The sequence below is a fragment of the Pongo abelii genome, chromosome 6, assembly GCF_028885655.2.
Source record: "Pongo abelii isolate AG06213 chromosome 6, NHGRI_mPonAbe1-v2.0_pri, whole genome shotgun sequence".
Classification (NCBI taxonomy): domain Eukaryota; kingdom Metazoa; phylum Chordata; class Mammalia; order Primates; family Hominidae; genus Pongo; species Pongo abelii.
This window is the reverse complement of record NC_071991.2, coordinates 41,023,169-41,045,079: the sequence shown is the minus strand read 5'-3', so window position 1 is coordinate 41,045,079 and position 21,911 is coordinate 41,023,169. Positions and strand designations below refer to the sequence as shown.

Here is a 21,911-nt window from a genome sequence, read left to right as displayed (position 1 = left end):
GTCTTTTTATGTACATTGTTTCACTTGTTCCTCACAACAACCCTGTGAGGTAGGGAGGGGAAAATATCAGCTACGCTTTATAGATAATGAAGTTAAGATTCAGAGAGGTTAAGTGACTTTCTCAGTTACCTAGTACAAGGCAGAGACAGAATAAGAGCTATTAACTTTTAGGTTGGGGGCCCTTTTCTCTAAACCACATAGTTTCGGAGAGTATAATCTAACCCAAAATATTTTTACTGCTTCATCCTCATTTTCTTATTGTTAATTCAACTTTTTACAGAATACCATAAAAGACCTAATTCTAAATTCATCATACTAAATTTATGCTTCTCTGTAAACTTATGGCCACAGAATACATATATTTTTTCTTTTTTTTGGAAAGCACTGTCACTTTGGCTCTAAAGGAACATAAGCAATATAAAAGGCCCCAGAGGCCAAGGAAATTGAAAAGAAGTCAGAAGAAGGGATATAAAATGGAATGTATTAATGGATTTTAGTCCCTTTAAGCTTGCACTTTTGTGAGAGGGTTCAATGGAGAGCTTTAATGCAGATGAGACTTGAAGCTTTTGAAGAAGATCTAAGTCCTGATGAGGTTATTCAAACTCAGATCTTGAATGCATAATGATGATAGGCCATGGTCTTCAAAAACGTGGTACTTGATGCTCTCCCACAGTGCCAGGACTGGAATTCCACAATGCATATTGATTCATGTTTTTGTGCATTAATGGTCTGTGGGTTTCTTTAAATGAAGTCCATTTTAGAGTCCATAGATATTAGTGTTCTGCAAAACTGTTGGGGATTGGAGGCTCCCAAAGACCCCAGATGCTCTGCCCTGCCCACGGCATCACCCTCTAAAGCGATTCTTGTGCCTCAGCCTCCTGAATAGCTGGTTATAGGCACATGCCACCAAACCTAGCTAAGTTTTGTATTTTTAGTAGAGGCAGGGTTTCACCATGTTGGCCAAGCTGGTCTCGAACTCCTGAACTCAAGCGATCTGCCTACCTCGGCCTCCCAAAGTGCTGGGATTACCGGCGTGAACCACTGTACACAGCCTGATAAAAGTAATTTTTAAATACAATTAAAGTTTATGTGCAAATAAAGCATTTGTGTTAGTTTATTTGCCAGCATGTTGTTGTTGTTTTTTTTTTTCCTAATTGTATGTAAAGTAAAATTGTGTCTTACAAAGGATGGAGTCTTGGAGTTGACGAAACACCATAAAGGAATAACTGAATGTGTACCATGGTTTGCTTAACTCTTCTCTACTACTATTCAATACTTTAACTTACTTTCTCTTTTTCGGAACTTCTCACTTTTATCATTGTTACTTGTAATAGTAATTACTATATAAACTTAACCTACTGAATCCTTTACAATTAATAAAATATTTATATATTTAATGATTTGGTAATAAATTCCCATGGTTCAAAAGGTGCACAGGATATACAGGGAAAAGTCTCTCACCCAAGACTGTCCCTAGCCATCCAATTCCCCTCCTGGCGGGGCAACCAGTGTCGAAGTATTCTTCTAGAAATATATATATATTCTACTTATTCCTCTCCCTTTTTATAGTACTAATTGTAGCATTCTCTATACCACTATTGTCTTGATATTTACTGGGTGCTGTTGCTTACATTATATACATTAAAAACTTACATGCAAAATTTGTAGCCACACAATAGTGCCGGCAAGTTGGCAGGCAAGTATGATTACAACTTAACAGATAATTACACTGAGGCCCAAAGAGGTGAAAGTGATTTCCTCAGTGACGGAGCTCGGACTCAGACCTGAGTCTTCTAACCCTGAGGTGAGCACAGGAATTCGATGTGTGAGTGGACTAGTTTCTTTCAAGTCACACCATTCTTCCTTGAAATACCAGTTAGCATTCGAAACCCCTGGGTGCTGGTTGGAGTCTATCAATAGGGATCCACACGTGGCCTTTCAGGGATCATTAAGTGCTGGTGTAACTGTTCATCACACCTCTAAAGGGGGAACATGGATTCTGCATATAGGCAGCGCAAATCATAGAGGTGTGGAAAACCTTGTGAGGTGGAGGGGAATTGGTCTGTACTGCTAGCTTTTCCTGCCCTTGGCTGTTCATATAACCTCTTCAGGATTTGCCTTAGCAGTTCTGTCATAGAGCTAATTTATCCATGCAGTATTGCAACAAATATAAACAATTCTCCTGCACAGTGATAGTGGAGGTGCTGAGGGGCACATAGCAGAGAGGTAAGCAAAAAGGAACTGTTCCCCAGAGATTTCTGTAGCTCTTGCATTTCTGAGCCTGTCCTCGGTCCCCTTGTATGACCTCAGTTGTTCCCCAAGTTAAATTCTCTTTTGGCCACTCCTAATGCTGCTTCCTGAGTGCTTGCCAAGTATAATTCATTTTACTTATGAGGAAATGGGTTCAGATATATTAGATACTAATCGAGAATTGGCCAGTGGTATACTGGTAGATGTTTAAAGATCAACCCTCGGGGAGAAAACATGGCCCTGATTTGTAGCATTTGCTGGCTTCTGTGATGTTAATACTTCCATCTTAGCTGATTAAATTTGAAGTGAAGGGGATAAATGCAGGATGGCCAGAGAGGTGGTTACTGAAATGATCAGCATGTCCAGAGACATATAGTGAAATCAGGAGAGTTTGTGTAGATAGGACAGTGTTTGGCTTAGTTCAGGGTTGGGTGTCCCATAAAGGGAATCTAGTTGTGGTATAATCCCTGATCCCCGCTGGTGCAGTGTTAGACTTTGGCTCACGTGCCAAAGTCTCCGCATTCAGAGCCCTAGGACTTGCCACATAACCAGTGGTGACTAGGGTGATTGGGATGGTGGTTGGGGAGGTAAAGTAGAGAGATTAGCACTTCCTTGGTGCTTCTTCCATGCATTAATTCATTAGCTTAGCAATAAAACCTGGCACCTATCCTTCTCCCAGAACTCTCTCCTGGGCTGCTTTTCTTCCATATCCTCAGCACCTGGGGGCCTGGGGATGTCCTCTACCTGAGGAGGTGGGAGGCTAGGCTTGGGGGTAAGGCAGAGCTACATGTGACTGACTTCTTGCCCTGCCCTCTTCCAGCTCTGTACCTTGAGTAGGTAACTTCATCACTTTACAATTCAATTTCCTAATGTATAAAATGGAAATGATCACACCTACTTCTCTGGTATCTTTATAGCAGGGAGTAGAGTCCTATGACCCACCGTGTCTCTAACCCCCTCCTGAGACCTAGGAGCCTCCTCCCACCAGGAGAATTCCTTCCAGCTACCAAGATTGGTGTGTAGAAGCAGCATCCCCAGCATACAGCAGCTCTGACCCACTCTCTCATGTTCTAGGAATTAACCGACTTGCAGAGGGATCCTCCTGCCCAGTGTTCCGCGGGACCTGTGGGTGATGACTGTAAGTATTTTGGGGGGGCTTCAGGTTGTAGGAGCATTGTAATTAAGACCCCCAAATTTAGGCCAGGTGTGGTGGCTCACGCCTGTAATCCTAGCACTTTGGGAAGCCAAGGTGGATGGATCACCTGAGGTCAGGAGTTTGAAACTAGCCTGGCTAACATGGCGAAACCCCGTCTCTACTAAAAGTACAAAAATTAGCTGGGCATGCTGGCACGTGCCTGTAATCCCAGCTACTTGGGAGGCTGAGGCAGGAGAATCGCTTGAACCCAGGAGGCAGAGGTTGCAGTGAGCCGAGATCGTGCCACTGCACTCCAGCCTGGGCAACAGCCTCCGTCTGAAAAACAAACAAACAAACACAAACAAAACCAAACAACCAAATTATCAGCCAAGCAGTATTTAAGAAAACCAATCAGTTATTTTCCCTTCATTTGCTTGTGAATGGCTTTTTCATTTGAGGTCTAGGCCATGAGTTCACAGCAGCTTGGCTGGTCAGCTTATACTCAAAGTAGAACCTGCATTGCCTCTCGTGTCCCATAGTCACCGCTTCCCTCTTCTGGCACATGAGAAAGCCAGCTTGGCCTGAGGAGTCACATCAGCTGCTGGAAAGTGCCCTTGGCCAAGTCAAACTTGGGTGCTGGTGTAAATATTGTTGGAGTTGGTCTAGAGGACCTGGTGCTGCTGCAGCTCCTGGGAGCAGAGCAGGACAGTGGAGGAGGGGCAGGGCGGAGTAGGGCAGTGGCCACTTGCCTCTGCCAAGGGGAAGGGCAATCCCTATTATTTTCTCCCACTTCCACTCTTCCCTGGCGGAGACTGAAGAAGCAGCTGTGGGCAGCTTCTCGGGAGAGAGAGGGAGAAGCAGCACTGCCTGTTCCAGGCCTCTGCCGTCCCTCACAGGTGCTGGCTGAGGCTGAGCTGCCCAGCACTAGGGTTTCCAGGTCTGTCCTCTGCCCACTCACCTTGTCTCCACTTTCTGGGCTTCTTGGGCTCTGTGACACCAATCCTTCCCTGTGAGGCTTCAGTAACTGCAGCCATAGGAAAATAGGTGGGGAGGGGAGATACTATGTGTTCAAGGAGAGTGGTGTCAGAGGTACATATACCAAAGAATCAAAAACAGAGTGAGACAGAATGTGTATGCCAATGTTCACGGCACCATTATTCATGATTTTCAGAAGCTGGTAACAACCCAAGTGCCCATCAGTGGACGATAGATAAACAAAATATGGTTCTGATACACATTACAACATGAAAACATCCCAAGTGAAATAAGCCGGAAAGAAAAGAATGACTATATGATTCCACTTACATGAAATATCTAGACTAGAGAAATTCATAGAGACAGACGGTAGATGAGAGATTACCTGAGGCTGATGGGGGGTGGAAATGGGAGAAATATTGTTTCATGGATACAGAATTTGTTGGGGGTGATGGAAAGTTTTAGAAATGGATGGGGGGATGGTTCTACAGCATTGTGAAGGCATTTAATGCCACAGAATTGTACACTTAAAAGTTGTTTAAATTGCATATTTTATTACATATTTTTAACTACAATAAAAAAAAGAAATTTCACAAAGCTGGAAAAAAGGAGGGCATGGCATCACATGTGTGCCTGCATGTCCTGGGAGGGGACTGAGCTTAGAGGAGCCAGCGGTAGGCAGATGGAGCCACTGAAAATGGAGGACTCTAAAGGTTTTGTGTGGGAGTTTAAATCTCATTTTTGGAGCAAAGCAGAAATGTTTCCCAGCTGCCTATGCAGAGTGTAAGAAACAAGAATGACTCTGCTCCACTGTCTCCTGGTACCTGCTCATCACTCTGCTCCCTGCTAATCAGTGTTTACCTCATGTCATCCTCATAAGCACCCCAGGTCTCCATAGCATGCTTCCCCTCTTACCTGTCACTTAAGGTAATATCAGATTAAACTGGGGTCGCTGTAAGCTTGAACTAGTTCTTGTTTAGCCTTACCTGTCTAGAGGCAGCTCCTTCATGCTCAGCTCAGCTCAGATTTACCTTGCACCAGAGCCCAGTGCTAAGAGAGGCTAGCATCAAGGCTAGCCACCACCGTCAGACCTCAGTGGATGAGGTTCAGACAGCATTGGAAGCTAGCCTTTGGGGCCATTTCACACCCGCCTCATGGGCTCACAGCCATTTCCAGCATCCCTCCTGTATATCCTTTCTCGTCCTCTTGCTTTTGAGGCCTTCTCTTCGGACTCTGCTCTCAAGCACTCTTAGTGTCTCAGCAGCCCTCAGGGTTAAAGTGAACAAGACCAGAGGATTCTAACCTTCCGTTCTGAAATATATTATCAAAAACACTTTTATTTAATAAAGATTCCATTCACATGAATATTAGGCAAAGATATGTCTACTTTCAACTAATGATTAGCATGAATTCGAATAAAAACAGTCAAAAGCAAAAAAAAAGTGATATTTTCATTAACTCAGGCAGCCTTATTACAGGTAAAGGTGTTCTCTTCAGCACCATTTCTTTGAAATATTGAAAAGGGCTCATGGGCCACCTTGACTACTTTTGAACACCTCTAGGGGCTTGGGAAACTTCTGCTTTAGTCCCTGCGCTTGTGCTCCCACCCCAAACCTTGGCGCTTTCCTAGGCCTCCTGTTGCGTAGAGCTTGTGGGGTACTTAAACAGGTGACAGGAAACCCAGGACAGGACCAGGTCTGAAACTTTGGGCTAATTCCATATCCACTATGAATCCATATGAGACAGAATTCTCTTGATAATAACAGGCCCTTCAGATGATCCCAGCAACCCACTCATGTGGGTGAGTAGGCATTTTCCACCAAGGCCCTAGAGTCAATATCCCTGGGACCATTTGTATGACTTGGGAGCCTTGAATGTGAGTGTTTGGGTCACACTAGGCTAGCCTTGCTGATATACAGGAGCTGTTCTGGGAATGGGTAGAGCAGTGAAAGTCACCTGAGATGCTGGAGAGGGTGTAGGGTGTGATGTGCAGCAAGAGGGAGCTCTAAACTCTCGCCAAATGGTGGTGACCTGGAAGAGAAGCATGAGAGGGGCTCATCATGACCTTGTTACTGAGTACCTAGAGCACAGGGCACTGCCCAGGGGAGGTTGGGCAGGAGAGGACTCAGATGGAGGCAGCACCCATGAGGCTCCAGGGCCACGGGCAGTTGGCTCCTGAGAGACACTCTTTGAAGAGGGCTTCACAGTGAATCAGGAGAAGAACCAAGGAATAGAAGGGTTTATAAAGAGCAATAAGGAAAATGGCTGAAGCGTAGCCAAGGCTTAATTCTGTGCAAAGAACTGACTGAATTGTAGTTACTGGCATTTGTGTAGTAAAGAATTTAATCTTGGCTAAGCACAGTGTCTCACGCCTGTAATCCCAGCACTTTGGGAGGCTGAGGCTAGCAGATTTCTTGAGCCCAGCCTGGGCAACATGGTGAAACCCCATCTCTACAAAACAATAACAACAAAAAGAATTTAATCTTGTCCCCAAAAGATCTGGCCTTCATCCTTAACACATAGGGGGCGATCTCTAAGATACCATACCTGATAGGAATGTCTTTGTTTGGCTGGAAGCTTTAATGCACACCAACCATATGATTTAGGGTGAGGAATGGCCACACCAAGTAGACCAGCCATGTGATTTAAGGTGAGAGCCTAGCCCGGGCAACATAGCAAGACCCCATCTTTACAAAAATGAAAAAATAAAAGTAAAAAAATTAGCCAGATGTGGTGGCACACACTTGTTGTCCCAGCTCCTCAGGAGGTTGAGGCAGAAGGATAGCTTGAGCCCAGGAGTTTGAGACTACAGTGAGCTATAATCATGCCACCGCCCACCAGCCTGGGTGGCAGAGTGAGACCATCTCAAAAAACTAAAAAATAAAATAAAGTGGGGGTTTGGATCACGCCTGGAGGAGCTGGAGACTGGAGCCTGAGATCAGCCCTGTGGGCATTCAGATAAGTCAGTCATGCTCTCAGGGTGGAGCTCCAATAAGAATTCTGAATACGGAGGCTCCGATGAGCATCCCTGATTGGGTGCTCTGTGTGTGTTGCCATACAGCAATGCCAGGAGAGTAACACATCCTGACTCCACGGAGAGAGAAGAATGGAAACTCTGCGTTTGGACCCTCCTGATGTTAACCTATGCTGTTTCCCTGTGATAACCGGCAATCTTAAGCACAACCGCTTTCAGTGAGCTCTGGGAGTCCTAGGCAGTTATCGCATCTTGGGTGGTTTGGGGAACCCCAGTCTTGCAGTTGGTGTCAGAAGTGAGTGCATCTCGTGTAGACAGTGCGCTGTAATTTAGCAGTGCCTTTTCAGTAGAATAGACGTGTTTCTTGGGGGGTCTCTTACATGCCCGTCTCTCTTTTGTTTTGTAGTGTTCCACTGGCAGGCCACCATCATGGGCCCGGTAGGTAGTAGCTGCTGAGCGCACCACTCCAGTTTTGCTTCTTGCACTTTGGGCTTAGCACATGCACTGATCTCTTTCTGTGTCTCATCCTTCCAGAATGACAGTCCTTACCAAGGAGGTGTTTTCTTCCTGACCATCCACTTTCCTACGGATTACCCGTTCAAGCCCCCAAAGGTGAGGTCCCCCTCACAACTCCCCTGATGTTTGGATGAAGGACAGCATGTGACAAGGGGCCCTTCAAGTCAGGTATAGGTAAAAAGAGCTGTACGTGGGGTTTCTCCGAGGGCCCACTGCTCCACCCTGTGGTGACAGTTTCCCAGGACTTTAATTACTGGACTTCGGGAATTAGCACCTGTTGTGATCAAGGGTCAGTGGGGTGAGCTGGTGCTGGCCTTACTGAGGCCACAGTTTGAATGCTTCTCCTTGTGACTGTAGCTGAGTCTGGTCATGTCTCCAGGCTCTGGCTCCCTTCTCTGCAGTCCCTTAGAGTTAGGACAGGGGTTCTCAGGCGGGGTGATTTTGCTACTGCCCCAGGGACATTTGGGCAACATCTCAGGATATTTTGGGTTATCAAAACTGTGGTGAGGGGGTACTACTGGTATCTAGTGGGCAAAGGCCAGGGTATTCCAGGGATTCCCTACAGTGCACAGGAGAGCCACCCTTCCCATGACAGAGAATGGTCAGCCCCAAGTGTCAGTAGTGCCAAGGTGGACACACCCTGGTTTAGGACTGGTGAGTCACACCTTCACTTTCCTTTATTAAGTTAAAAGAATAGCAAGCCTCCTTTGCCCTTCATGCACACACCATCCCATCAGTGGAGCTTTAGAGAGCAGTGCCACCAAAGGGAAGGAGAAGCCCAGGGAGCTGCCTCGACCACTCTGCCCTAGCATGTCTTGTGCACTGCAGGTCTTCTCACTCCCTGAACCCTTGGACCTCATACTCCTTCTCACCTGGGCTCTGCATGGGTGGCCGAGCCTGCCCTGAGGGTCATAGTCCTGTGGAGGAGACACGGCATTTAGCATGTGAGCTACTCAGCACTGGGAAGGAGCACAAGCAGTGGTTGGCAGCAGGAACCGGGGTGGTGGAGAGATCGCCCTGAGAAGGGGGAACTGCAGGAGCTCAGCAAGGGGGCGGACAGGTCCCCAGGAAACTGCCCCAGGGGAGTGAGCCTGTGAGGAGTTGGGAAGGAGGCCAGAGGGGTACGGATGGCCCCAGGAATAGGGTCTGCACGCCGTTGTGGGGATTGCCACACCGACACGATCACTCTGCTGCCTTGTGGAGAAGAGGCTGGGGTTCAAGCGATTCTCCTGCTTCAGCCTCCTGAGTAGCTGGGACTACAGGCACTCGCCACCACACGTGGCTAATTTTTGTGTTATTTTTAGTAGAGACAGGGTTTCACAATGTTGGCCAAGCTGGTCTCGAACTCCTGGCCTTAGGTGATCCACCCACCTCCGCCTCCCAAAGTGCTGGGATTGCAAGTGTGAGCCACCACGCTTGGCCAGGTTGTGCATTTTGTCAAGACTTACTCGAAAGTCCTGCATCTGCATCAGACCCCTTAGCTGAGGGGTTGTGATGTTGCTGTGTCTTACTACCTTGACTTGGCCTTGATGGTTCAATTTGAGTCAGAGGCTTAGCTGCTGTTTTGCATGTTGTTTATCTGAGTCAGTGTGAAGAAGCCCCTTCTGTGCTCACCAGCTGCAGCTCTGTCCAGACATCGCCACCAGAGCCTACCTGGTGCCTGAGCATTTTAAATCTTGGTTAAATATGCTTAGGATCCCAGAGACCTTTTAAGCTTTTGGCAAGGGAGTGGGGTGTGCTGAGCAGGGCAATGACAGATGCTAAAATAGCTTCACCACATTGGAGTACAACTGCTGTTCAAGGGAGTTTGGTTGAAAAATCATAAGCATGCTTCATGGTGCTGTGATCCACCCCTTCTCCCTTCCCCTCTGGAGAGACTGTGGCAGAGTCTTATCAAGTAGTAATTTTCTAGCTTGTCTCTTTCATTACCGTGTGAGCAGCTGAGGATTTTCCTTAAACAGATACCAATGTAGTCCTGAATGTCTGTTGGGTGTTTTCAGGATACCTAATTGCCCAAGGACAAAGGAGAAACTGTGATTATTATTATTGTTTTTTTAATTATTATTTTTTTTTTTTTTGAGACATGGTTTCACTCTTGTCTCCCAGGATGGAGTGCAGTGGCACAATCTCAGCTCACTGCAACCTCCGCCTCTCAGGTTCAAGTGATTCTTCTGCCTCAGCCTCCTAAGTAGCTGAGATTACAGGCACCCGCCACCACGCTGGCTAATTTTTTGTATTTTTAGTAAAGATGGAGTTTTGCCATGTTGGGCAGGCTGGTCTCGAACTCCTGACCTCAGGTGATCCACCCACCATGGCCTCTCAAAGTGCTGGGATTACAGGCGTGAGCCACTGTGCCCAGCCAACAGTGGTTATTATTAAAAAAATAAGAAGAAAGCTCTGTGGGTGAGTTGGGATTATTTTAACAAGGAGAGATGTGAGCTGAAAGGTGACAGTGACACTCTATGAGAGAAGAAAGTGCTTCTGTCTTTTAAAAATCTCCTTCCACAGGGGAACAGGAGCAACTGGATTTATGTTTTGGCACAAATTTTCTGACAATAGGAGGAATCTGGCAAGATTGCATGATCTGTATTGGAGATATTGAGGCAGATACTTAATGTCTGCGATGATTTTGAAGTTTGACCCTTCCTGGGAAAAATTATATGGTAATAGATGTTCAAGCTACATGCACACAACTCTCTTCTCATATTTGAAAGTAAGTTTAAAAAAAAACTATTAAAAACTATATCAAACATGCAAAAAATTGTAGATAATGATATAAAAGATGTTTGTGCATCCTCCATCTAGACTAAGAAGTACCAGTGAGTTCTCAGAGCTAGCGGAGGAGGCAAAATCCCTTTTTTTTTTTTTTTTTGAGACGGAATCTCGCTCTGTCACCCAGGCTGGAGTGCAGTGGCGTGATCTCGGCTCACTGCAACCTCTGCCTCCCGGATTCAAGCAATTCTCCTGCCTCAGCCTCCCAAGTAGCTGGGATTACAGGCATGTGCCACATGCCCGGCTAATTTTTTTGTATTTTTTAGTAGAGACGAGGTTTCGCCATATTGGCCAGGCTGGTCTCAAACTCCTGACCTTGTGATCCACCCACCTCAACCTCCCAAAGTGCTGGGATTACAGGCGTGACCACCGCGCCCGGCCGGCAAAATCCTATGTTCCTTTGCCCCAGCCCCTGCGTTGGGGTCACTGCTCACACAGAGGGAGTGTAGGTGAGGCGGATTCTTAGGCTCCTATAGCAGTGGAAGCTGCACCTGACTCAGAGCACCTTGCACATCACAGAGAGCGGACTCTTCATGGGTCCCACAACATCCCTGGGAGAGGTACCATGTACCTACTTATAGTGAAGGCTCTGAGGTCCAAGGTCATTTGAAGAAGTAATGTGTGGCTGTGGTTTAAAAAAGAAAAAAAAAAAGTCAAATGTAGGAGAGTATACAGTAGAAAATAGGACCTTCTTTAAACTTTGTCTCTCTAGCCACGCCTGGCCCCCCCGCCTTTTTTTTCACAAGGCATTGAGTCCTACTTGTCTTTTCATTTCTCTTCCAAGAGTAATCTCAACCTGGATAAGCACTTGTTTGTGCTTCCTTGTTTCTCCCATGAATGGAACAGACCTTTCCATGAATCTGCATCTTGCTTTTCCCATAGCAATATATCTTGGAAATTGTTCCATATGATCACATTCATGTTTTAAAAATTCACCCCATTCTTTTTAAACAGGTGTAATATTCTGTTGCTTATATATAACATTAATTTAACCAGTAATCAATCTGAAGACATTCAGGTTTCACATCTTTTGTTCCAGTGGGTATCCTTACATATTTGAAGTGCACAAGGGTATTTTAGGGCTAAATTCTGAGAAGGGGGTTCTTACAAAGGGTGAAATAGAAAGGTGGGGAGGGTTTGTGGCCTGGCAGAGGGTCCACGGCCTGAGCTTTTCTTTTTCTTTCTTTTTTTTTATTATTATACTTTAAGTTCTAGGGTACATGTGCACAACGTGCGGGTTTGTTACATAGGCATACATGTGCCATGTTGGTTTGCTGCACCAATCAACTCATCATTTACATTACGTATTTCTCCTAATGCTATCCCTGCCTCAGCCCCCCACCCCCCGACAGGCCCTGGTGTGTGATGTTCCTGCCCTGTGTCCCCATTGTTCAATTCCCACCTATGAGTGAGAACATGCAGTGTTTGGTTTTCTTTTTTTTTTTTTTTTTTTTGAGACAGAGTTTTGCTCTTGTTGCCCAGGATGGAGTGCAATGGCGCGATCTCGGCTCACCGCAACCTCCACCTCCCAGGTTCAAGCAGTTCTCCTGCCTCAGCCTCCTGAGTAGCTGGGATTACAGGCCTGCACCACCACGCCCGGCTAATTTTGTATTTTTAATAGAGACAGGGTTTCTCCATGTTGAGGCTGGTCTCGAACTCCTGACCTCAGGTGATCCACCTGTCTCGGCCTCCCAAAATGCTGGGATTACAGGTGTGAGCCACCGTGCCTGGCCTAGTGTTTGGTTTTCTGTCCTTGTGATAGTTTGCTGAGAATGATGGTTTCCAGTTTCATCCATGTCTCTGCAAAGGACATGAACTCATCCTTTTTTTATGGCTGCATAGTATTCCGTGGTGTATATATGCCACATTTTCTTAATCCAATCTATCATTGATGGACATTTGGGTTGGTTCCGAGTCTTTGCTATTGTGAATAGTGCCGCAATAAACATACGTGTGCATGTGTCTTTATAGTAGCATGATTTATAATCCTTTGGGTATGTACCCAGTAATGGGATCACTACTGAATCAAATGGCATTTCTAGTTCTAGAAATACCATTTCTAGAACTAGAGGAATACCTTGAGGAATCGCCACACTGTCTTCCACAATGGTTGAACTAATTTACACTCCCACCACCAGTGTAAAAGCATTCCTATTTCTCCACATCCTCTCCAGCATCTGTTGTTTCCTGACTTTTTAATGATCACCATTCTAACTGCTGTGAGATAGTATCTCATTGTGGTTTTGATTTGCATTTCTCTGATGACCAGTGATGATGAGCATTTTTTATGTGTCTGTTGGCTGCATAAATGTCTTCTTTTGAGAAGTGTCTGCTCATATCCTTTGCCCACTTTTTGATGGGGTTGTTTGATTTTTTCTTATAAAAATGTTTAAGTTCTTTGTAGATTCTGGATATTAGCCCTTTGTCAGATGGGTAGACTGCAAAATTTTTCTCCCATTCTGTCGGTTGCCTGTTCATTCTGATGACAGTTTCTTTTGCTGTGCAGAAGCTCTTTAGTTTAGTTAGATCCCATTTGTCTATTTTGGCTTTTGTTGCCATTGCTTTTGGTGTTTTAGTCATGAAGTCTTTGGGCCTGAGCTTTTCTGCTGATACATCAACAAAACATCACTGCTTTTTGTGTAAAACTTCTGGGCTTTTGAGTCCTTTCTACCACCCTTGTTACTCCTCAGAGCATACTGCTTTCAGGGAGATGGTATCAATCCCCCTATGTTCAGAATGAGAATCCAGCAGGGAATGGGTCAGGGAACTTCTGGGTGATCACTCACTTCCATATCCCATTAGAGTTTGGGAGTGGGGGTCTGGCTTAGCCTGCACTGTGGGGCCAGGTTTGCAGCACACTCCAGGTACAGCCCAGCAGCGGCTGCTTCTGCTTTACTTGGTTCATTTCCCAGACATCCCTGTGGTTTGTCTGATTTGGGATCTCTTGTCTTTGCAGGTTGCTTTCACAACCAAAATTTATCACCCTAATATCAACAGCAATGGCAGCATCTGCCTTGATATCCTGCGGTCTCAGTGGTCTCCAGCGTTGACTGTGTCAAAAGGTAGAGATGCTGATGGCATGCTCTGTGTGCTCTCTTACACATGTTTTTACCCCAGCACTGACTGAGTAGAAATGGAGGCTCAGAGAGAGCAGTCACCTTTCCCAGGTCACATAGCCCTGTCCACTGCTGTGCCTGTAAGTGGATATCCTAACACCCCTACGAGGCAGCACCAGCAGAACTTTGTGCCCCGCTCCCTGGCGCTTCTCAGCAGTCAATTGCCCTGGTGTGCTCAAGACTGTCACATTGGTGCAAGAAGAAAATACTGATTCTACTTATATTTTTTTATCCAAAAATAAGAAAGGCAAATATTACATTACCTTCTCTGTTCCCTCATTTATTTATCTAATAAGCACAAAACAGACTGTGAGTCAGCCCTGAAGGAAGATACAGGGCATGCCCCCGGGGGCCTCAAAGTTGGTGGAGAAATCCTCCCTTCCTAAAATAAATGATGTTGAGCACATGTCTCTGGTTGAAGTTTAAGAAACCAGTCTAAACTGAGCTTAGAAATGCAGATATTCCTTCTGAACTAAGATGGGCTGTGCATGGGCTATGTATGCACGAGAGACCTGAATGTAGATGGTGCAGTATCCTGGCAGGTGGAGCGTGGGTAGGATGGTGAAAAATCAACCCAAGAGAAACAGAGCCTGGCCTAATTTTTAAATTTTTCTGTAGAGGAGACAGGGTCTCACTTTGTTGCCCAGGCCATTCTCAAACTCCTGGCCTCAAGCAGTCCTCCCATTGTGGCCTCCCAAAGCACTGGGATTATAGGCATGAGCCACTGTGCCCAGCCAAGTATCTTAAGAAACGCAAACCTGCCCCTGTCATTTGTAGCTTTACGTGTGGGGACCTGTGGTCAGAACTTTGATGGATTCACTGAATCCAGTTTGTTTGGAATCATATGGTGAGTCGAAAGCAAAGCCAGGAATGAAAGTTTGCATTTCTCCCTGGGACCCCAAGAATCCAGGCACCACAGTTCCTTCTGCTCCTCACCACAGCCCTAGTGGGTGATTCCCTTCCCCTAGGGTTGCTGAGAGCCACACTGCGTGCACATCCTAGAGACAGTGCTGGCATCTCCTAGAGACAGGAGGATGCATCTGCTTTGCAGTTGGAAGGACCTGGTTCAGAATCTCTTTATTTTATTTTATTTTTTTGAGATCGAGTTTCGCTCTTGTTGCCCAGGCTGGAGTGCAATGGCGCGATCTTGGCTCACTGCAACCTCCACCTCCCAGATTCAAGAGATTCTCCTGCCTCAGCCTCCTGAGTAGCTGGGATTACAGGCATGCACCACTATGCCTAGCTAATTTTGTATTTTTTTAGTAGAGACAGGGTTTCTCCATGTTGGTCAGGCTGGTCTTGAACTCCCGACCTCAGGTGATCTGCCTGCCTCAGCCTCCCAAAGTGCTGGGATTACAGGCGTGAGGCACCACACCTGGTCCAGAATTTCATTTTTATCCATTTATTGGGTGTTCCAAGTCTGTGACCTTGGACAAGTTACTTGAGTGCTCTGAATTCTTGTTTCCTTGACAGTAAACAGGACCCCTAGGACTAAATGCCAGAGGTGCATGATGTAGGGTACAGACAAGGATGGGAGGGCAGTTGAAGACTAAGATGGGGTGCTTCAGTGGAGAAGGGGAATGAGAACCAGGATGCACCCAGGAGAGAAGTATCCTAGCACAGCATGCCTCAAGCCACACAGTGAGGACCGCCTCGGCTGATACATGGGACAGGGCAAGTGGTGCATCAAGAAATTTAGATTGGGCTGTTGAAGGGAAGACAACTGCTTGGTCAAAATACAGAGTGCAAGTTCAGGGAAGTTTACCCAGGGGTGACCCAGTAGCCTCGTGGCTACAGCTGACCAACCTTTTCTTTTCTTCCCAGTTCTCTTGTCCATCTGCTCGCTGCTCTGCGACCCCAACCCCGATGACCCTCTGGTGCCAGAGATAGCCCACACCTACAAGGCCGACAGAGAGAAGTACGTGTCCTCTTTGGGTTGCCTTTGCACCATGACTGCCCCAGGCAGCTCCATGCAGTACCTGTGCTCTGAGCTGGTGCTTCTGGGCTACAGGTTCCCACGGACATCTTCCTGCCCATGCTGAGCCATGTGCACAGCAGGTGTGCCCTGGGCTTGGACTCCTGGCTCTCTCACTAACATGTCCTTTGAGTCTAAGGAGGGAAAAGGAGATAAAAGCAGTTCACCCTCCTGGGTAACTCATTAGCTGCTGCTACTATATATGAAAACATTGCCAAGCCCTGCCCTCGAGACCAGCAAAATCAGTGGTCAGCCAAGAACAGACTCGGAAGAATCTGACAGCAAGAAAAATTCTGATTTAAATTCTAGGGTTTATAGCCTAAGACAAGGGGATGTCTGCTTGGCTATACCGAAGGTGAGGCCGAGGGCAGTCAAGGTGGGAAACACTGCTGTGGTCAGTTCGCTGGCTCAGCTCAGAAGTCAGCAGTGTGTTAGACCTTCATTGCCAGCTCTCTGTTTAAACACCAATTAACAGACCCAGAATTGTAAAATTCCGACCCCCTAGGCCAGGCACAACCACATGCACTGTAGCATGAGGGTGTCTGTAGTTGGTGGGGCAGGCACAAGGAGTCATCGCCAAGTGTTAGTCTCTGAATGCTGACAGCACTGTGAGAGAGGCCCAGGTGTGGCAGGGGCCGCAGTCCAGTGAGTGGTGTGAATCTCGGTTGTGGACCTTCAGGGAAGGTATTGCTAGCCCTTTTAAAAGACATCTTCAGTGAGTGCATTCTTCAGTTCATTACTCATTACTTCTTTTCTGTCTGAAGAGATTAGAATAGAGTATGTTTTTTCCCTTTTTTTTTTTTTTTTTTTTTTTTGAGACAGGGTCTCATTCTGTTGCCCAGTCTGAAGTGCAGTGGTGTGATCACAGCTTACTGCAGCCTCGATCTTCCGGGCTCAACCTATCCTCCTGCCTCAGCCTCCTGAGTAGCTGGGACTACAGGCGTGTCCCACCACACCTGGCTAATTTTTTGTAGAGACAGGGTTTTGCCATGTTGCCCAGGCTGGTCTTAAACTCCTGGACTCAAGCAATCTGCCCAGCTAGGCCACCCAAAGTGCTGGTATTATAGGCATGAGCCACCACACTCAGCCACATGTTTTTTTCAAATTATATTTTTCTTAAGACCGTTATAGATCTTATAATTTCCCTCATTGGAGTTTTCTCAATAACAGTCAAAATTTTTAATTGACTGGGTTTAACTTTTGTTTATTTTAACACTTTTTACGAGATATTTTAGACATACCAAAAGTGATTTTTTTTTTAGTGCCTCTTGTAACTATAAATCTCTCTAATTTATAGTCTCATAGCATCAGGTCTCATTACAATGATGAGAGTAAGTGCACACACCTGCATAGTCTTCAATGGATGCCTGGCCTGCTCCATGTGCTTTACATACAGACTTCTCTAGTTTCCCCACAAGCACACAAGGCAGATACTTTCCCCATGGCAAGCAATCAAAAAAGCCAGGGCACAGAGGGGCAGAACAGCTGCTGAGGATTGTATTGATGCACACCCCGGTAGGCAGATTCCCAAGCCCTTGTTCTGGAGTTTGTGTGCTGGACGGCCTGTAACTAGTACAAACTGACCTTTGTGTGTCTCTTCTCTGTCCTCCCTGCATCCATATTGTAGGACAGGAGAAAGAAAGGGAGGAAGTTTTGCATTATTAAATCTTCCACAGCAGATAGTTATGGAGAATCAACAGTTTGGGGTTTACACATGAGGGGTTCACCCAGCTGGGGGTTTACAGCCATGTCTGATGTGCTTCTGCTCCGGGAAAAGCCTTTATTCCACTCACCCATCAGCCGTAGACGTTTGACAAGCAGCAGCAGCAGCATTCCCCACATCAGTCCTGTTCTCTGCACCACATTGAAGGGAAGTGACCATTTCAAGTGAGGGTGTCACTCCCTCTGCTTTTTTATTCCAGGTACAACAGACTAGCAAGAGAGTGGACACAAAAATATGCTATGTAAGTGCCTCGGAGGTTTTACATGAGACATTGTCCAAGAGAAGCTGGCAGAGAGGTCTTCCCTTAAAACTTTGGACTGTTGGCTGAGCCATTCAAAGAGCATCATCTGTTCTTCAAACAAATGTTGGTCACCCACTCTCTCCAGCTGCAGCATGTTGGTGCCATTTTCAGCAGTTATGGCTTTGACAATGCCACCTCTTTGATGCCAAATCAGCAGCCATTGTTGTTATGATCTGCAGTCTTCCTGGTGACACTGGAATCTCTCTCTGTGCCGCCTCAGTTTGTCTGCTGGTCTCTTGGGGGGCCAGGCCCTGCACGTCTCTCCTACCTGGCCTCAAATGGTGCTGCTGCCCATGATGGTACCACACCAGGGCCTCAGCCTGGCTCCTCACCACATACCCTTTGCCTTTTAGAACTCAGTGCCATCCTGGGTGTCCACGGCAGAGCAGGCTTTCTTTGCACCTCATCTGCTGCAGAACCACATCCTGAGGAGTCTCAGCTTATCCTGGAGGGAATTGGGAACAGTGTCACTGGGAAGTGAAGGCCTAGCCCTGCGGCTTCCACCAGTCTCCTCCTGCAGTGCCACATGCTGGCATTTCTCGCCTCACACCAAGAAGCAGCAAGTGGAAAATTTCAGGATACAAAGCACATAACACCCCATAAGAGATGATTATGTTTTTAGAAGCAAGAGCAAAATTATGAAACCTCTAGAGATTTGGGTCATGTTACTCCATTTGATGAGGATTCTCACTACCGCCCGCTCCTCCCATAGGAGCCTACGCTAAGTCCAAGTGTGAGCCATTCAAAGACTAGAACACAAGGAGGGAGAGAGACTCTTAAATGTAAATAAAAATGCAATTCACTCACAACTCTAAATGATAATTGACATTTCAGCCTCTTTCTTTTAGGCAGAACAGAAGATACACACTTTTAACAGTTATTTGGAGCCTTAAATTACAATAGCCTGTTAGGTGATCGGCTTTCTGCCTTGGCTTTCTGATGCAACACATTTTAAGATTTGCCTTTAAAGCTTTGAGCCTTGAGATTAGGTTAGTTAGGAAGAGGACAACAAAGGGAAGAGATTATTCTAATAAAACTTCCACAGAGGGAAGAAAATTGAGGAGCTTCACATCTCTAAAGCCAAATTCAACCTGATCTTTCTAGGTTGGTTATAAAGCTGGTCCACTTCCAGGAAGTGATGTGTAGGGTGAATAGGAACAAGAGGTGAAGAAGCAGTAAAACTGTGACCAAGTGGCCAGATGGGGCTTTTGCAGGCTGATTGAAAGGAAGTCTGCAGACCCAACACAAGCAATCAGCCAAAGGTGGCTGTGGGAGGTTGATTTCTTCCAGAAACTTCCAAGTTGTGGCTACAAATTTATTGCCAGATACTTTCCCACTGAGAATACTGAGGTTATTCACATAATCACTTCCTTAACAAAGGAAGAAGCACTTTTAACTTGGGCTGCATTCCCTTTGTGAGGGTCCACATTTAGGATCCTCCTGCTACCATAAGGCCCCTTTTGGGGTCCTTTGGGTATGGCTGCGTCTCACCATGTTGAGGATTGCCTTTTTTGTTTTTTGTTTTTTGTTTTCAGCACAGAGCCTTGCTCTGTCACCCAGGCTGGAGTGCGGTGGTACGATCTTGGCTCACTGCAACCTCTGCCTCCCAAGTTCAAGCAATTCTCCTGCCTCAGCCTCCCGAGTAGCCAGAATTACAGGCATGTGCCACCATGCTGGGCTAATTTTTGTATTTTTAGTAGAGACGGTGTTTCACCATGTTGGCCAGGCTGATCTCGAACTCCTGGCCTCAAGTGACCTGCCCATGTTGGCCTCCCAAAGTGCTGGGATTACAGGCTGAGCCACCGCGCCCAGCAAGGATTGCCGTTTTAATTCTTGTATCTTCGCTGCTTCTTTGGTCTTTGCTTAAACAAAACAATAGATCTTAATAGTTGGGGAGAATGCTGTTACCAGTGTCCTCTAGGAAGGCTGTTAGCATATGGCTCTACTGAGCAGCAATGCCATCTGGTGCCTGAGATCATGTGCTTCAGGCAGTTGTCACACTGCATCTACAGCCAAGCATCACAGAACACTTTACTCATGTGGTCGGGGAAGGTGGGACTGATTCACATGTTAGAGACAGGTCAGATGGGAAAATTAAGGCCCAACTTGGTGTTGGGGAATAACCATACTCTGGTCTTTCAAGTGTAGTAGCTGATGATTCCCAAGAAACTGATGAATTTTCTGAGTCCAGACAAAATTTCCCCAAGCCTGCTCTCTGTGTTGGATATACGTAATAGAAAAAGTCAAATCAGCCCTTTGGGGTTCGTGGTAAAAATTCACTCATCCATTGAAGCCTAAGGTGGCTTTGTACCTTCCAGATCTCTCAGCAAATCCCCTGGGCAGAAATGTCACCTGCTTGCCATGTCTTTGAGGGGTTCAGATCAGCCTGGAGAACAGGCTCCTTAGGTCAAAAACCTTGTTTTAAGAGCCACTGTGGTACAGTCAATGTAACCCACTTGTGCAGAAGCCATGCTTCCAAGGAAGGTCTCAGGTTGACAACTAGACAGCAAATCTGAGAAGCCAACTGTGGAGTAATGTGTTTTTTTCTCTGTGGACAAGAGAGATCAGAAAGGTGCTTGATCTTGAACAATTGACCCATGATGAACAAATGAGCATTAGCTCTCCCCCAGAAGCGTCTGTGTTTGCTCAATGGAGCTGAGATTTTGATCCTCTTTCAGACTCCAGAAAGATCCAGGAGTTCCAAGAACATGGCAAAGAGTCAAAATCTCAGGACAAGGAATTAAAATGCCAGAATGCAAATGTCCAGCAGGCCTGGTAGCTCACAGTTATCAACACCCTAGAATTCCACACTGCCTCACGGCAGTTGCTCAAGGATGGGTATGTTTCTGTCTCTGAAATTCGGGAAAAAGGCTTAAGTGCCAGAGAAGGTGCTTCCAAGACTGTCTGCAGAATTCCTTTCCTAGGGTCTGACTCTGGTACCCAAAAGGGCAGAGAAGGAACCCTAAGATTAGCATAGAGCCACTCATCTCTCCTCCCCTCCCCACCCCTTCTTCCCGTGCTTCCATTCCCCATGGCTGTCTCCTCTGACTGTGACACACACTTCCTCTCCAGCAGTGTTGGGAAAGTTCTGGACCTCTACTGGATCTAGCCATAAATGGTGGTCTTCAGAATAATGGAGATTGTGGCTGCCAGCACCCACAAGACAGCAGCCTCATGCCATGCAGGCAGCAAGCCATCCTGAACAGCGTTCCTCCCAGAGTCTGCTTCCTCACCTGCTGTTCACTGGTGAGAGGAAAAGGGACTTGTTCTCCCTTGACCAGTTTTCTAGTTTTCCTGTTCCCACCCTGGTCTTTGCCTGATGACAGAGAAACTTTCTAAAAAAAACAAAAACAAAAAGCTATAAAAAATCTGCAAAACACTCCATCAGAAGTCAATGATTTCCTTAAAAATACATCTATTTCATTCTTGTCCTTCTTATCTTCTCCCTTGCCCCCAGACAGGTGTGCTTGCAGGCATCCAGCTGCCTGCATCAGAGCTCCCCTTGAAGGCAGGTGCTCAGCTGGGCTCCATATTGGAGGGCAAGAGCAGAGCTGCCCCTTATAGCCGGTCTCTCAACCCTGCTGTCCCCCAGCCCACCCACAATGGCTCAAAAGACTGGTCTTCTGAGAAAGACTTGCTGCTAGCCAATCATCACAATCACTTTCCAGTTATGTTAAGTGGCATCAAAGCATTGATTAGCACTTACAGTATGCAAGATATGGTAGGAGGAAAAGGGAATTATAGAAAGAAACCATGTGAAAATATAAAAGTCACTGATAGACTAGATACACGAATGAGAAAGAAATCAAGCATTATCATCACAGAAAACCACCAAATCGCAAAAGATAAGAAAGGGACCAGGCATGGTGGCTCAACCCTGTAATCCCAGCACTTTGGAAGGCTGAGGTGGGAGAACTGCCTAAGGTCAAGAGTTTGAGACCAGCCAAGGCAACATGGTGAGACCCTGTCTCTTATTAAAAAAAGGAAAGGAAAAAAATTTTTCAAGAGGAAGAAAGTAACAAAGGACATACAAAACATCAGAAACCAATTAACAAAATGACAGGAATAAGCCCTCACTCATCAATAACAACCTTGAATGTAAAGAGTTCAAACTTCCCAATTAAAATATATAGCCCTGTTTAGCCGGGCATGGTGGCACATGCCTGTAAGCTCA

At 46.2% G+C, this 21,911-nt stretch overlaps 1 protein-coding gene across 4 annotated transcripts in view; it reads left to right on the top strand.

Moving 5' to 3' along the window:
* The window catches only part of UBE2D4 (ubiquitin conjugating enzyme E2 D4 (putative)), a 29,731-nt gene extending 8,612 nt beyond the window's left edge, over positions 1-21,119 (top strand). Inside the window, exons 2-8 of one of the 4 annotated variants that reach the window (XM_009242830.4) lie at positions 3,325-3,388; positions 7,741-7,772; positions 7,869-7,946; positions 13,579-13,684; positions 15,563-15,656; positions 17,636-17,677; positions 18,091-21,119. In XM_009242830.4, the coding sequence (XP_009241105.2) occupies positions 3,325-3,388; positions 7,741-7,772; positions 7,869-7,946; positions 13,579-13,684; positions 15,563-15,656; positions 17,636-17,677; positions 18,091-18,166 (492 nt within the window). In that variant the 3' untranslated portion in view covers positions 18,167-21,119. Of the gene's footprint in view, positions 1-3,324; positions 3,389-7,740; positions 7,773-7,868; positions 7,947-13,578; positions 13,685-15,562; positions 15,657-17,635 lie in introns of all 4 variants that reach the window. The other 3 variants (XM_009242831.4, XM_002818012.6, XM_009242832.4) reach the window with 3 other exon arrangements.
* The last annotated feature ends 792 nt before the right edge of the window (positions 21,120-21,911 follow it).